This window comes from Necator americanus, chromosome I (genome assembly GCF_031761385.1).
Source record: "Necator americanus strain Aroian chromosome I, whole genome shotgun sequence".
NCBI classification, from domain to species: Eukaryota; Metazoa; Nematoda; class Chromadorea; order Rhabditida; family Ancylostomatidae; genus Necator; species Necator americanus.
This window is the reverse complement of record NC_087371.1, coordinates 2,360,686-2,375,995: the sequence shown is the minus strand read 5'-3', so window position 1 is coordinate 2,375,995 and position 15,310 is coordinate 2,360,686. Positions and strand designations below refer to the sequence as shown.

At 40.0% G+C, this 15,310-nt stretch overlaps 4 protein-coding genes across 5 annotated transcripts; 2 read left to right on the top strand and 2 right to left on the bottom strand.

Annotated features, from left to right (window-relative positions):
* Nucleotides 1–443: 443 nt before the first annotated feature.
* On the bottom strand, nt 444–1,188 carry RB195_004258 (uncharacterized protein; the record flags this gene model as incomplete). The annotated part of the gene is made up of 3 exons (XM_064181410.1): nt 444–486; nt 609–685; nt 1,069–1,188. The coding sequence occupies 3 exons, from the start codon at nt 1,186–1,188 to the stop codon at nt 444–446; spliced, it is 240 nt and encodes a 79-aa protein (XP_064033288.1).
* Nucleotides 1,189–2,975: 1,787 nt separating this feature from the next.
* Nucleotides 2,976–4,949, top strand: RB195_004257 (uncharacterized protein; the record flags this gene model as incomplete). The annotated part of the gene is made up of 5 exons (XM_064181393.1): nt 2,976–3,044; nt 3,109–3,192; nt 4,429–4,571; nt 4,813–4,857; nt 4,943–4,949. 5 exons carry the CDS (start codon nt 2,976–2,978, stop codon nt 4,947–4,949), a joined length of 348 nt encoding a protein of 115 aa, XP_064033287.1.
* Nucleotides 4,950–6,179: 1,230 nt separating this feature from the next.
* RB195_004256 (uncharacterized protein) lies at nt 6,180–9,375 on the bottom strand (the record flags this gene model as incomplete). Its single annotated transcript, XM_064181378.1, has 12 exons — nt 6,180–6,233; nt 6,331–6,431; nt 6,486–6,570; nt 6,829–6,927; nt 7,008–7,161; nt 7,532–7,614; nt 8,317–8,478; nt 8,541–8,681; nt 8,738–8,826; nt 8,894–9,008; nt 9,139–9,234; nt 9,286–9,375. The coding sequence occupies 12 exons, from the start codon at nt 9,373–9,375 to the stop codon at nt 6,180–6,182; spliced, it is 1,269 nt and encodes a 422-aa protein (XP_064033286.1).
* A 418-nt stretch (nt 9,376–9,793) lies between these two features.
* On the top strand, nt 9,794–14,533 carry RB195_004255 (uncharacterized protein; the record flags this gene model as incomplete). Of its 2 annotated transcripts, none has more annotated exons than XM_064181360.1 (19): nt 9,794–9,910; nt 10,448–10,562; nt 10,807–11,028; nt 11,090–11,300; nt 11,374–11,461; nt 11,542–11,631; nt 11,759–11,795; nt 12,083–12,130; nt 12,304–12,359; nt 12,412–12,517; nt 12,596–12,670; nt 12,914–12,972; nt 13,078–13,204; nt 13,287–13,416; nt 13,481–13,640; nt 13,694–13,771; nt 14,090–14,203; nt 14,263–14,383; nt 14,460–14,533. In XM_064181360.1, the coding sequence occupies 19 exons, from the start codon at nt 9,794–9,796 to the stop codon at nt 14,531–14,533; spliced, it is 2,028 nt and encodes a 675-aa protein (XP_064033284.1). The 2 variants fall into 2 exon arrangements, with proteins under 2 accessions (XP_064033284.1, XP_064033285.1); XM_064181359.1 differs by having other exon boundaries at nt 13,263–13,416.
* Between the last annotated feature and the right edge of the window lie 777 nt (nt 14,534–15,310).

The following is a 15,310-nucleotide window of genomic DNA, read 5'->3' as shown; positions in this document are numbered from 1 at the left end:
TGAAACCATCACGAAAACTGAAGTTTATTCGTCCGCCTACGTTTTTTTTTAAATAAATTTAATTAACTAAAACAATTTAATCTCAAAATTAAATTAGTTAAAATTAGTATGCTTTACAAACTTCAACTAACTAATTAATTAAATTCAGACTGTTTTTCAAACTGGATTGAGTCTTCAGAGTGAAGGATATTATAGAAGTCTACGCTGCTCTCTCGAAGGTAATCATAGCATTTCTGATCTGTTCTCGTGGATTGTAGATGTCTGAGCAGTGCTTGACTCACGACAAAAGTCGAGGAAAAGGTGAAGGATATGATAAAATTGAGCACTATTAACAAAAATAAAATATAACGACATGAAATGAATGCAGAAACTACCAGAAAATATATAGCGATCGAACTGTTTGAGTATCGATAAATCTCGGCATAATAAAATGATCTCCTTGATCACCTTGACTCCACCTGCTCGCCGATTTGCTCGAGCGGGTGCCTGTAATACAAAACTGTCCTTTCACACTGGTTCAAAATAAGGACGAGTCGCAATTTTACACAAAAAAGAGTCGCACAAATGAGAGAAGAAAAAACAATAAATCAACTATTTTATGAGGTTACCTTCGAGCAAACAGTTGATGTTTTGATGAAATATGGAAGTTCGTGTCCTTGAGTACTTCTTCAAGTGTGAGTATGGGCTATGTTAGGTTGCAATTATTGCCCTATGGAGAATAGTTGGCGCCATTCTGCTCCCTTCTCATCAATACGACGGTTTTTGCATAGATCCCAAAGAAAGGAATATAATGATATATAAATCGTTTTGAAATTTCCATTTCGTAAAAAGTTTAAAAAGGTAGGAACGAGCGACGGTGCATGACTTTGCCGTACCGTCATTCACCGCGGTTTTTCAATGTTCAAGAATAGAATGAATAGAATGTCTATTCATTATTTCTTTTTCTTCTATTTGCTTTTCTTTTTTTTTGCCAGAGTCGCCCAATGGTTTTTAATTTCGCATGGTACACAAAGAGCATCGACTTTTTCTTCAAAGGACCTTGTAAAAATATAATGAAATTGTCGGTACCGTGTACTGGTGTATATAGAATGTTATGTATTTGTTGTATGCTGTCACTGTAGGTAGGCGTTCCGAACTTTTGCTCTTTCGATTCTCTAAGTTTGAACTCGAATTGTACTGGGCAGTCATGTGCGCGCCAGTCACGTGAACGGCAGCCACGTGATATCAGGCGAGAAATTTCTCTATATAAAAAGCTCGCTCACAGTCAAGCAGTCAGTCGGTTCGTTAAAAGGCATCACCCCACGAATCTGAGGTGATGCAGATTTCAGGTGGAGTATTCGTATACGGGATGGGAGACTACGGAGAGGGGGGTGATCCCGTCCATTTCTTGCTAATTGCCGTAAAAAACGGCCCGGAAGATGCGGCGCCGCACAAGGCTGGCGCGCTCCAAACGAACATCTTGTACAAAATGGTGCGCCAAAACGAATGAAGCCGTGTCTTCCGGGCCGTTTTTTACGACAATTAGGAAGAAATGGACGGAATCACCCCCTTCTCCGTAGTCTCCCATCCTGTATACGAATACTCCACCTGAAATCTGCATCACCTCAGATTCGTGGGGTGATGCCTTTAATTCAGTGCGACACCTCGTAGCGGAGAGCCGTTCGATTAGATGGCAAAGCCCAGGGCACTAGTACAGTGCGATCGAGACGATCGTGTCCCCTAGCGTCTCTCCCAGAAGTGGGGACGGTTGTAGCCGACCCACTAGTGAGTGAGGAGTTGTCGACAGAAGTCAGAGCTCCTTTGGGTCTCAGCAGGAGAGCCCAAGCCTAAGCAGTTGAGAGGCGTCAGAGCGATTGGTGCAGGAGTAGCTGCACAAAAGCTCTAGAACCGTCCGGAGCGGTAGGACTGCATCAGACAAGGGGCCCAAAGGGAACAGCCATGTGAGCGAGGTTGCGCGTGAGTGTCCACTTGTACTTTCAACCCCCTAACTGTATTTATATAATTGTATTTGTACAATATATTAAGGATAAAAGTTAGCCGGCTACCTTGAGTATAGTGAAAAGAATGAAGGGACAAGGTGTTCTTCTGTCATTACTTACAGGTGGGGATGAAACGCCCCAACCATAACAAAATGAGGTATTATTTATGATAACTTGAACGAAAGGTTGTTAATTGACTTATTGATCGACGTTTTCGGAAATCGCCTTTTCCAGAGCTCTATATCATAATATAATAGTGATAATAATAATAAAGGATAAAGTTAAAGGATAAAGTTTTGGTTTATGTGGCCCCCTTTTCGTTTGAGGTTTCGGAACGTGTATCGTGCTTTTCCAATGAGCTCTATATCATAATATAATAGTGATAATAATAATAGTAATAAATAAATAAATAATATTAATATTTCACTAGGTAATATTTAATATCCATAATGAAAAAATATGTCCTGAAAAACGTACAGAATAATTTCTTAACGCAGTAGCAAGCGTGCTATGCCGTGCTACTTCGTACAAGTAAACGAACATCATTATTTGCACATATTTTCTAAGAATCATCCCTAAGTGATGTTCTCAATTGTTAAAAGATCAGAGACTTGAGAAGGTCGGTGAATTGTCGACTTCGTACAGGATTTCGTAATTTCCAAGCGTGTTATCACATCCTGGATACTCTGAACTGGACCTATGGTCGTGTTTGGTTAGGTGCTCAACGAGCAAAAACAGCCGTATTCGGCAAATGATTGGTGATGGATTACTTTTTATACCATTCTTCCATAGAATGTCGTAAGGAAAAAAAAAGAAAGATAAATCAGAACTGACCACTTTACAACGTCTGCAAAACTGGAGACAGTTCAAAAAACCAGACGAGAACCACCACTTTCATACAGATTTAGAGAATATTAATTGGGCGACGGTATAAATAGGACGATACACTGAGTTTTATCATCGGTCTTCATCAAGATTAGGTCAATTAGCCCCGTAATGTATATTTACGTACTCACTCTTCTTCTTCTTCTAAATTTGTCTATCCAGAGTGCAGTTTTGGCAGAGGTGAGTATTTGTTTAGTTACAATATGACATAATTTCCTGTATCTCTAAATTTATCACATCTCAGGAATGCGCTGACGCGACACCTTCAAATGTTTGCTCGCAGAAGAAACTAGAGGGACAATGCACATACTATAAAGCTTATATGGAAGTGAATTGCAAAAAAACATGTGGATTCTGTTGAACTCGATGAACACTGTATTCACTAACACTGGAATCTGTACTCGATAAACCTAAATATCTAGTCCAGTTTGATGGTGAATCAAAATATTTGCAAGCTATCATAGCATTAAATTTAGAAAAACACTCCGAGAATGGGCGGTTGTAGTGCAGCGGTACGGTGGAAAAAACGGTTGAAATGAAGGTGGAACCATCGCAAGCTGAAGCGAGGAATGGCCGTAGGAAAAGTTCCCTCTCGATACTCACCGCTACGCTGAACCGCATCGCTTCGAGCGCAGCCGCCTACGCAACTGCACCGTGCTTCATGTCGTTTTCATCTTACTATACACGACTGATGGTACGAAACAGACGGGCCCTCTCGAAGCGGCGCGATGAAGCTAGCAGTTGGGATCGAGGAGGGACCCTTGCTAGCTCCATTTGCAGTCCGATTAGCTTGCAATCGCCAGCCGGATTGTTCTTTGGCTTAGTTTTTTGGTTGACTTTAGTTGAAACTTACCTGTACATCGGCTGCCTACCGCAAATCATTTAATAGGTCACTGATAGGTCGCAGAGGAAGCTAGAGGGCCAATGCACGTACTATAAAGCTTATATGGAAGTTAATTGCAGAAAATCATGTGAGTTCTGTTGAATGTGTACTCGATAAACATAGACATCTATAGTCGGGTCAATACGAAATGAAGCACGGACATTTGCGCAAGCGGCTGCGCTCGAAGCGGAGCGGTGGAGCGTAGCGGTTGGGATCGCGTAAGGACCCTCACTGCCGCCACTCACCTCTGCAGTTCGCCATGGTCCCACCTCCATTCCAACCGCTGTCTCGACCGCACCGCTTCCGAACGCGGTCACTTACCGGCAACGGTCCGTGTTTCGTGTCGTTTTGACCCAACTGTAGTCCAGTTTGATGGTGAATCAAAATGTTTGTAAGCTATCATAGCATGAAAACTAGAAAAAAAAACACTCTAAGAATGGGCGGCTGTAGCGTAGCGTCGCGTACACGTTCATAAACCTTCAAGCGGATTGTCAACAAGCAAAACATTTTAACCTTCTTATCATTTGTTGACGAGATTGATCAGAGAGAGTTAAGTTAGAAATGAAACACATAAAAGAAGAAACCTATACCACATTGATAAAGGATAAAGTAAAGCGTCTGGTGTTCATCAGTCCGCTTGGGATGCTCCACCACGTTCACTTCAATTCATGATCGTTTTAGGTTTACGACCGCATATCTAGTCTATACTGTGGATTGCGACAATTAGCCGATGCCTGGTCAGTGTTTTTATCCCCTCAGAAATTGCTGCTTCTAATGGTTATGAAATCCGAACGTCTGAAACAAGACGATATCGAACGAAGTGTGTGAGCACGACAGTTGGATACCAAATCAAACTAGATCTTGGCGTACGAAGCTAAAACGTTGGCACGGAAATCGCTGGAGGCGTTTTGAATCCAGGACAAAAACACTCAAAATGAACTGCAACGGCGGAGTCCACTCGATAAGGCGGGAACGTGCGTGATATCTCGGACGGTTCTTCTGATACGAACGAGACATTCGAATCAACCGCTCTCCTGATCGATCAGTCAGCCGTCCCTGGTAAAGGACTCCGATCCAAGGTGATCAGTCACTACGTCCGTGGTTGAAAAAGTAAGCTGAGAGTTTTCTTAGTTCTTAGTGCTTAGTTCAGGGAAGATTTGGTCGTTTTGATTGTGAATTGAACTGACCATTTCAGGTTCTGAAGAGGGCGATTTTGCCGAAAGTTAGTCAAAAAAGTTATTCAACAACATTGTGTAGAGCTTATTAGAAATCAATACAAAAATGAAGGTACAAAGATTGCAACGCATAGTGCTTTAAAATAGTTTCATTCATAGGAACATTCATTGGAATTAGTCGATTTATCAGAAGGAATGATCTTTTCTCCCATTTTACTAGTAGTTGAAGAAATTTCTTCCTGCTAACTTGTTTTAGCAGCAGAAGTTCTTACGATCGTCATACGTTTTCCGAATGAAGTAGTGGATTTCCGCTAGGAATGTTTTTGAAACGATTTAGTGCAGCGGGAAAGAAGTCGCCTTTTGATTACGATATGCTAAGTGCCTGGTCATCTTCTAAAAAGCACTTGAAATATTGTTCAATCTGTGTGCGTGTTTTTTCCCCCTGGAAATCTCTTTTGAACGTATCGCTCCCGTTTTGGTTTCGAAACGTGGGCTGTGCAGAATCAATCAATCTTGTTACAAACATCAGGATCATACAATGTTTCTCGCTAGTTGTTTGTTAGATCAGGAAAAATTGCTGAGTTTTGCGCAAGCGCGTGTCTCGCTGCACGATTGTAGGGCCTTTCCTACTCGGCGGGAGAAACCTTTAGTGTGGGAAAGGGTCGACAGTTTCCCACTGATCAACGTTTGAAAACATCTTCTTTTATTAACATGGCGTAAACTGTATCACAATTTAATAAATCAGCAATGAGGTCCTCATAGATGCACCGTATCTCTCAAATAAAACACAGAAAAACCGAAAAAAAAAGAAAGTTTGAAAAAAAGGAAACCGGCTGTACAGACATTTAAAAGGGAAACAATGGACGTATCCAAAGGAGAGAATCGCTGAACTTTACCACTGAGTTGACATAAGTAATGATAGAGTACAACAAAAACCTTGTGAAGTACTTTCACTACAGTGGGTTAGAATGACCTTAAGCCTGGTTCAGTTGCGGAAGTGTCGGTGTTTCAAGCGTGGAGGTGGAGGTGGGACCATCGCTGGCACCGCACGGACTGCAAAGCTGGGAATTTGCAGCTGATTCAACCTCGCCGTTTACGCAAAGGCACCAAGCTTTAGGTCATTTTGACACGACTATACGTAGTAGTCTTATACGTACAATACAGAAGCAAGAACATCTTCGGCTGTGGAAACAATTCGTTAGGAGATCCAATTACCTTCGTTAATGTCTAGGTTATCACATGAACTCGTCGATTGTTCTATTGATTCTGCGTACTTGTACTCTTATTCAGATCCATTACTTGGACCATAGCCTAAAACAATAAGTATCTAGTTTTTGTAAAATAGAGTAAAAAATATGAAATGTTTAGTAAAAAAAAAATCAAGATGCAATTCTAGACCGTCACAAACCTCCCACATTTCATAGTTGAAAGAAAATATAGCCTGGTGAGTCTCTGCAGCCGATCGATCATCAACATGTAATCTTTCACGCTCCTCACTTGACACATGTACTAAAGGATATTTCAGATTATTACAATTGCAAAAAAAAAATCGGTAGGAAATACCTAGTACTGGAAGTCCATCTTCCCCAACGGAAAGACGTACACGTCCGTCTTTCACCAGAAAAGATACGTAGAACATATTCTCTACCTGCAAAACGCGATGTCAAAAAAGAGGGAAGTAGAAAAAAATGGGCGCGATCGGGAGGAGCGGGATCCTCTTCATGTGAAAGGAGTCTAGCTCATGGGGTGCAGCTCAAGTGGTGAGGATTTTTTCGCCAACCATCCAGAAGTGAAGGTTGTCCCTTCGACAACCTTCCAAAATTAAGGGGGCCGGTGCACCGGCTTCGACTATTGCATGTATGAAAAAAAAGATGGGAAAACAAATAAGGAGACGAATAAGCCTTACAGATTTAGCAAAATCAGTGGGATCAATAACAAAGGAGTAAAAGTCAACATTCGGGGTGTCCTTCCAAGCTCGCTTCAACGATTTTCGCACCTTGTCAAGCTAAAAAAAAGCTTATTAAGGTTATTAAGAGGAAGAACTATGAATTTTCCAAGTTAGTAAAATTTTCATAAATAGCCGACCTCTTTAGCGACAGAAATCTCATCATCGTCACCTTGATTTTGCTTATTAGTAAGTACAACCGCAGCTTCCTTCTCATCTTTTCCTCTTTTAGCTCGCTCCTTCTTTGGTTTCATAGAACATGATTCCGCACTGTCTTCAACAACAATGGACCGTCTGAATTTCAAAGATAGGTGGAGATGAACAGCAACGTTATCACTCATTTGTGACGGATAGCATTCTTGTAACACGATGGAATACAGACTGAAGGTAACACACGTACTAGAAGGAAGGACAGAATTTAATTTTTAAAGAAGGCAGAAAAAAAGTCGTATTATTCAAAAGGATCTCCTCGAATAATCGCAACTTCATCTTTATTTAAAAGGCTAGAAGTTGAAAGCTCAATATTCAATTCAACGACAGAAGAATTGGAACAAAAAATCTCTCGGAAATAATATTTAGCGCATTTGGGTTAAACAAATTGAATAACGAAGATTAGAAACCCGTGAATAAAGAAAATAAAAACTATCGAAGAACAGAAACTCACATTGATTGGTAATCAAAAGAGACGTCGTAGGTCAGTGTACCAAGGTCCTGACGCCCAAGCCATGCCCATTGATTTAAGCTGATCTTGAAAACAGAACTCTTCACACGATGAATGTTTTTCGGAACATCTTTCAAGTTTTATCAGTATATTAGGAGATATAAGATGAACAATAAAGAGAAATTTTCCAAAACGAGCAACTACTACTTCAACAGCAACTATAAGCGTAAAGGATAATATTTTCTGGAGAAAGCTATGCCAATATCACCACTTTATGATGAGCTCAAGTTATAAAATTTATGAGTAAGAGTCGGTATTCTCAACCGTAAATTGTATAGGCTGTCCAACAACATCAATCCCTTAGAATTCCGCAAGGAAAACTCAAATATTAGTGAATTTTGAGGTGTTGTATTCATCAAAGAAAAGAAGAGGCCTCCACCGTATGGCCATTCCAGTACAAAAGCGAAGAAACCGTTGTCAAATAAGGAATATATTTGCTTGATCACTCTGTCAAGAATAATTTTGAGGGTAGCTTTGATGCGCAGTTATACAAACATTTCAAAGCAAGGAAGGGTCAACCAGCAATCTAGGAACGCTTGATGGTTCTGCGAATCAAATATACAGTGTCTCGTTGGATAATGAACGCAAATCGTCATAAAAATGCACCCTTCTGAGAGTTCATTGTCTGAGGGAAGAAGAATGACATAAATACAGCCTCCAAGGATGAGTATGGTTCAAAGGAGCAACCCACAAAATGTATAGACATTGCATTTAGAGCATATCCGCACCTTTGGAGCAACTGATCTTCTGCTTTGACTATCCTGTGTGCTGATGGAAGTGGTTGGTGAATGTTCTCGATCAAATTCCTCATCGTCTTCTTTCAGTAATTCGTTATCCTCCCCATCAATGATAGGAGCGGATGTTGTTGGCTCAGAGGTTAGAAATAATGTCTAAGTGATATTTAATTAATTGCAAAGACTAAAAAAGAAGTGAAACAACTAAATGAACTTACTAATGCGTCTGCAAATTTTGCTGCAGTAACCGTCCTCTCAGCATTTGAACTTTGGAAGGACTGCATCTGAGTCATAAGCACCTTCGCCATCGACAGTAACGTATCAGCATCAGCGGCAAGCTCTTTTCCTCCAGCACCCACCTAATAAACATAAACAATCAACAACAACATGCAAATCTCAAATAACCCTCACTTACACTTCGATACGAACGATCCACATTATCGAATGATTTCCCGAGATTCTCAATAAGGTCCGTATTTTCATTCGCATTCGTCCTCTGCTCACCTAGAATCAAAGATATCGTTTCAGCTCATTTGGAGGAAATTTTGTGGATATTTTAACACACTTATACCTTCAAACTGACTACATATATCCTGATAAGCTTCTCTAATGCTAGCTCTCTTAGCGAATTGTTCCGTGGGATCAACTGCTCCTACTTGAGAATTAAGCCGAGTTGCTTCTTCCAGCTTGAAATATTTTAAATTTGCTCAAATATTTCTTAATATTTGTCGGAATCTAAGCGATAAGATCTGGTAATATGTAAGAACTGAGTCGAATATGAAAAAGAAAGAGTAAAAAATCATCAAATGATCAAACCTGCGCTCTTGTGAGACCGTCTTCACGAACAGAAGGTTCCTCATCGCTTTCATCGTCATTACTATTATTATCACGCAAAGGACGAGGCATAAATGTCTGAGAGAGTGTTGTTTACTTGAAAAACCAAGGAAATAAACAACAACCAACCATGTGATTTTGATAAAACTTCAACTTACCGCGCTTTAAATGGTAGATGTTCACATCTGGAACAAAGAGGCGTGGTCCTAACACATCCATAATTGCCTGCCCTCTGTCTGGTCCAAGAAATTTTCTTGCAAGTAAGGGTTTGTCCCTTATTTCCTTACTGTAACTGTTTTCAGGATTAGATCCCACAAGTAAATAACCTTGATTTGATTTGAAGTACTCGTACATAGTAGTCAATAATAATAGACTACTTTATCGGTCAATGGTTGTCTTCATCGCCCGTGAACCAGTCATTTGTATGAGTTGTCCGCATCCTACATTCAAATCCGAGCAGTTTATTGCGAAACTTTCACGCATATATAGCCGTTTCTGAGCACAATGACGATCTTTCTGTGACTGGATATCTTGTTTTCCTCTTTACAACAATTTTTGCCATAATGTAGTATAAATTAAGTTGAGTTATTTAGAAAAAAAGTGAGACGCATGTATAAATTTCGTCATTTCCAGAAATATGACCACCGCATACAATTTTCCGGACTTGAATATATCGCCGATAAGTATTGTTGATGAAGAGGATATTGCTGGTATTCGTGATCGAAGAGTCGAAGATTTCCAGCACACACTTCCTGTAGGTCATTTTTAGAGGTTTTCTGCGTTTGGAAACGTGTAATCTATATATATTTTCTTGAGTTCGAGTACATTTTCATATCTCAAGTTCTTATCACTGTTTTAAGTGGGCATCGCTTTAAGGGAATGAACATTTCTTTTTCCTTCGGTTCCAGTTGGAAGATGTACTTGGGGACGGTTCCTATACTGAGAACTGGCTATCGTGCCGTATTATTTATTGCCTCTAATTTCGACCTTATTGAGGGAGGAGAAGAATTTCCGTCGTTTACCTTGCAATCTACGTCGGTCTGAAACTGTTCCATTTGAGTATCTCTGCGAAAAGTTCAGGAATTTCTTCCTTCTTGAAAAACTGTAGTCATTTTTCAAAAATAAACTAATTAGTTCAGTCTAGGTGAACTATGAAGTATCCGTAAACAACTCAGAGATTTGAGGGATTTTTTGATCATTGATGATCACATTTTTTGATCCATACTCCCAAATCCATCATATTCACGAAGAAAAAAACTTTACTTGAGTTATTCATTTCACTCTTCTTCAGGTTCACGTTCCTCTAGAACAGTCTCTAAAAGGGCTTTCAATTTCTGACAGCACTCCATCGGGAAACCCATCAGTTGTTCCAGATTCGGATCCTATAAGACTAGAAGCTGCTTCAGGTTAGTTTTATCAAATTCTTGTACTGTACGAAGAGAATTATTCAGTTGTATTAAGTCTGGCATGCTATTATGCTTCTTTTTATTCTCTTTAGTATAATAGTTCTTCTGGTTCCATAATAATTATTGAAGAGCGGAAAAATTTAACACAATTTAAAGTGAAGTAAATCTCTGGGACAGCTATGTTACCTGAAATGGCGCTTTCTTGCATTTTTTTTTTATCGAAACGATTTCTAACTCGTTATAGAAGATGAATACCACGGTAGTCTCGTCACAGCACGAACAAGTAGTGGTGATCGCCGGACTGGTCACTCACATGTTTCACTGCGACTCGGGGATTCGTTTGACGAATCTTCGGAGGAAGCCTTCATAGCCTTGGAAAACAGAATGAAACATTCACTGTTCTCTGTAGCTGAATCATGCGATATAGCTTCAGCTTCGCAGGATTCGTTCTGTTATATTTTAAGCGGTTTGTATTCTGAGAACGGCTAAAGTTACTACGTATCCAGAAACAAAATCCTTTTTTTAAGGTTGTTGTGTTTGTGTTGAGATGGGATGTTGTAAGGAGTCATCGTCGGATGTCCGATCCTGTTTGCGCCGTATGGGAGCGGTGGTTTCACGGCGCTTTACTGAAACAACCACCCACGTGGTTTTCTCGTACGGCGGAAGCACCGAAATTCTTCAAAGCGTCTTCGCCTCTTCAACGAGACCATTTTTGGTCGATCCTCATTGGGTGCACGAGTGAGTTTTTCACACGTAAACTCGTCCTAGTTCTTTTGTGGACCCTTTTACTTATTTGAAACTCGGTTTTAAGATGTTTCAAGACTCAAACACGAGTACCGGAGGAGAATTTTTCACTGTATGAGTGCCGTTATTTGGTGAACGCTCTTCGTCGCAGTTTGGTAGGTGCTTTTTTGGATTTCTTTACTCGCTTTAAAGACTTTGAGTGCCATCTTTTTGTTGCAACAATTCCTTTAATCAGGATCAGCAGAACATATCCGGTTGCAGAAGTATAGTGCTGCAAAATATTACGAACGAGAATGGTCATGTTACACATGGAAATATATCTGAGGTGAGTAAACTAGTGTTTTTTTTTTTTACCAATCGTGCAGTTTTATGTTTCAAACTGAACAAAATGTTTTCCGGATGTGGAAGTGACGTTTAGCAGAACGATGAATGCATCGGAACTACTCTTGAAGTTGGATTTGCTTTCGAAACGACTGGATAAGATAGGAGGTTTTTGTGTTTGGATTTACGTATTTCACCCCACCCTTTCTTTCCATTTGATAATGCATTATATTTTTTTGGTGTGTAGTCTTTCAAGAACTTTCTATTTCCTCACATTATTTTCTTTCTGAAGGTGTTAATCCGACTATTCAGTTCTTTAAATTCCATATAGATTTGTTTTTGTGCCTCTGCGCGCTTTCGCATCTGTTTGCTCTTTTTTTAAACTTGTTTTTCTGCACTCACTACTTATTTCCAGTATCCTTTCACTTATGTGCACGGTACTTCATTAATTTTAGCCGCGACAACATGTGTGCTTGGAAATCGCTGCCCCAGCGTTTTGAAAGGTTAGTTTTCTCATTCTAGTTTTTAAAACGGCATCATATTTGGGATAAATATCGTTCCACTTTGCGAAATTCCATTTTTTATTTATTCATTTCATTCATTCAAAAAAGTCATTAAAATCACTAAAATAACTACACCACAGTAACAACAGTTGAAAATGTCACTCCATTTCCAGGAAAACACCTGCGACCAGAATTTCCGCCAATCTGTCCTTCAAGAACTGCTCACAAAGTAACGTTCTTTTGTCTTTGAATGTTGTCGTTTGTTTAGAAGTATCTTTTAGGGTGTTGCTACAGTCAAAATCACTCGCCGACGTACCCACGGTGCGTTTCCGTTGGAGTATCGAGAACCGTCCAGTATCGCTGTGAAGTTGGTTCAAGAATCCAGAGGTTGGCCGTATCCGAAGCTCTTGAGTCACAAAACACTTTTTAAAAACTCAAGTCATGTTTGATACTTAGTGGTTTCAGAGGAACAAGCTGCTATATGCGGTAGGCCGAGCAAGTCACGGATGGATAATTCGGATTTACTCAAGGAAAATGAAGGTCTATTCACTGTTTCAACTTTCTTAGAATCTTGGTCCCTAATTGCGTTTTCTTGATGCAGATTTATCTAAAATTGATTCGAATACCGAAAAACACCAAATATCCTGTTCTTAGGCGATCTACACCCTTCACATTGTTTTTCCTATTTGAAATCCTTTTCAAAATCCGATTTATTAGTATTCTGTTTACTTTGATAGCTGATTGCTTTGGTTGCTTCCCAGTCTTATACGAACTTGTTTTTAGAACCTAGAAGCACCCAAGCTTGTGATCTTCCTCTAACTTCGAAGAGGGACGCGGTTTCGGTCAGTTTACTTTCCAATTTCCGGAGTTATCCAGGGTTTTCCGAAATTTTTTTCGTTGATTTTATCCCAAAGATTTCTTCGTAGTTTTCTGCAGAATTCTTCCAGAGAACGAAGAAAATCGTCAGCGAACAGCAGGGGACCCAATTCTTGAAGTCACCGCGGAAATGTCTCGTCGCTGTTGAAAACAGCTCTGAGCTAGGGGGACTACTTGGGCTTAAAACTCCTTCCCAGCGTAAGTTTATGTAACTACTTAGTTCTCTTTGAAAAAATCTTTTACCTGCTTCTTGAAGGTGGTATCTATGGACCTCTTGTAGAAACAGCCTCTTCTCTAATCAATGAACTGCAATCTGCATCCAGTTCAGCTGAGTTTGTGGGTAGAAGACAAACTACACGAATCACAAATAAAACTAGAGATGGAGTCGTTTTTACAGGATTTGTGAAGGAGTTGGTGTTCTACAAGTTTATTGCCTTAAACTGTTATTTTTCCTGAATGATGTCGCCCGTTAAGAATAGAACGAGAACTTTATCCTCATGTTCGTGACTTGGGCTTGAAAGTTCATTCGAAAATTAGTGCAAGAACGTATTGCCTTGTAAGTGCAAATGGAGAACGGACGCTCAACACATTGCGAGCTGTGGTTATGGGTATCCCAGTGGTGACGCCTGACTGGGTAAGACTACCGGCTTCCTTCTGCTTCAAGAAAATGAATTTGTGGTTTTACAGGTTGAGATGTGTGTTGATTACAACAGACTGCTGCCATTAGATAAATTTGAACACAAACGATGGAAGGAACTGATTCAGGTTTGGTTTCATTTTTAGGTTCCGATGATATCCTTTTGATCTTAATTTTTCACTAGCTCCTGTTCTCAACACGTTTCGTATTATATGCCTCTTAGTCCTTAGTAGTAATTACTATGTGACCTTACAAGTACTTTTATACTATTGTTCGTTTCGTTGTGGTAAGTCTTACATTTACTTCCGTAATTATTGGTTTGAGTTTCATCACTTACTCATCACTCACTAAAGTCAGTTTCCTTTGTTTTGAACTATTTTGATGTTTTTACGAATGAGAAATATTCGAAAGGAAAAAAGTTACCGAAATACAGAACAGTTTTGCAGAAGAGAGCACGAAACTGTAACTTATTTGATGACTATGGGCCAATTATGGTGTGTGAGGATTGTGCCCCTCCTTCTGATGTCCTCAAATGGTTGATTGAGGAAAGTGGAGGAGAGGTAGGTGTTGGTAAAATTTGCATTAGTGCTTGACTATAAGTACAACCCTCTTTTTTTAGCTTACCACTGACCCACAAGAGTGCTCCTTAATCGTTGCTCCAGCACAACATTCTTTAGAAATATTATGCTCAGAAGAAATGGGAGCACCTCCCCCTGTTGTTATTGAAAAATATATTCTAGGTTTGTTTTTCGGCCCTGCCAATCAGTTTATACTTTTAGGCGCAGACGGAAATCAATGATCCAAGTCTTATTTTAGACTGTATTTGCGAAAATGCGGTGTTAGATGTGGACGATTACATGGAACACCAAGTTGTTGATGATCTCTTATGATATTCTTATATTGGATATTGCTCTTTTGTAACCTTTCTAGCTCAAATAACATACTAACTCAATCTGCAATCTTTCAAATAAAGAATTATATTTGAAGTATTTTGGAATTACTTGGCGGAAGCAAAGATATTCCGTGGATTTCTTTAGCTAGATGCCAAATTGCTCCTTTATCTGGAAACATACGTCTACTTCTCGAGCTTGTCGAAGAGTCACTTGAACCTCACAGAAACTCCGTTATTATTGTGTCAAATAAGATACTTACGCAAGTACAGGTACTACTAATCGTTGCATATTCACATGATACATCCATTTGTATAAACGGATCAAAACTAGCTGAAGCTCGGAGCATTTGCCTCGAAGCAGTGTGTGCGAGCTGGAGTTTGCTAGAGTTGCAGACTTCAGATGTGAATGGTCCCACCTCGATCAGAACTATACATGTTATTTCTCGAGATTGTCGAAGAGTCACTTGAGCCTCAAAGAAACTCCGTTATTATTGTGTCAAATACGATACTTACGCAAGTACAGGTACTACTAATCACTGCATATTCACGTGATACATCCATTTGTATGGAAGGGTCAAAACGACGACGGTGGAGGCAGCTGTTGGGAGCGACTTGGGACCGTCGCAAATGCAGCGAAGGGTGGTGCCAGCAAGTGTTTCAGGACTCTTTGCCAGTGTTGTGGACTTCCGAAGAGCCTCGAATGGAGAAGCGTACGCAATTGCGTACGATCAGGGCCATCTCGTTTAGATCCCACTATCTCAGCATCTTTGAGCCT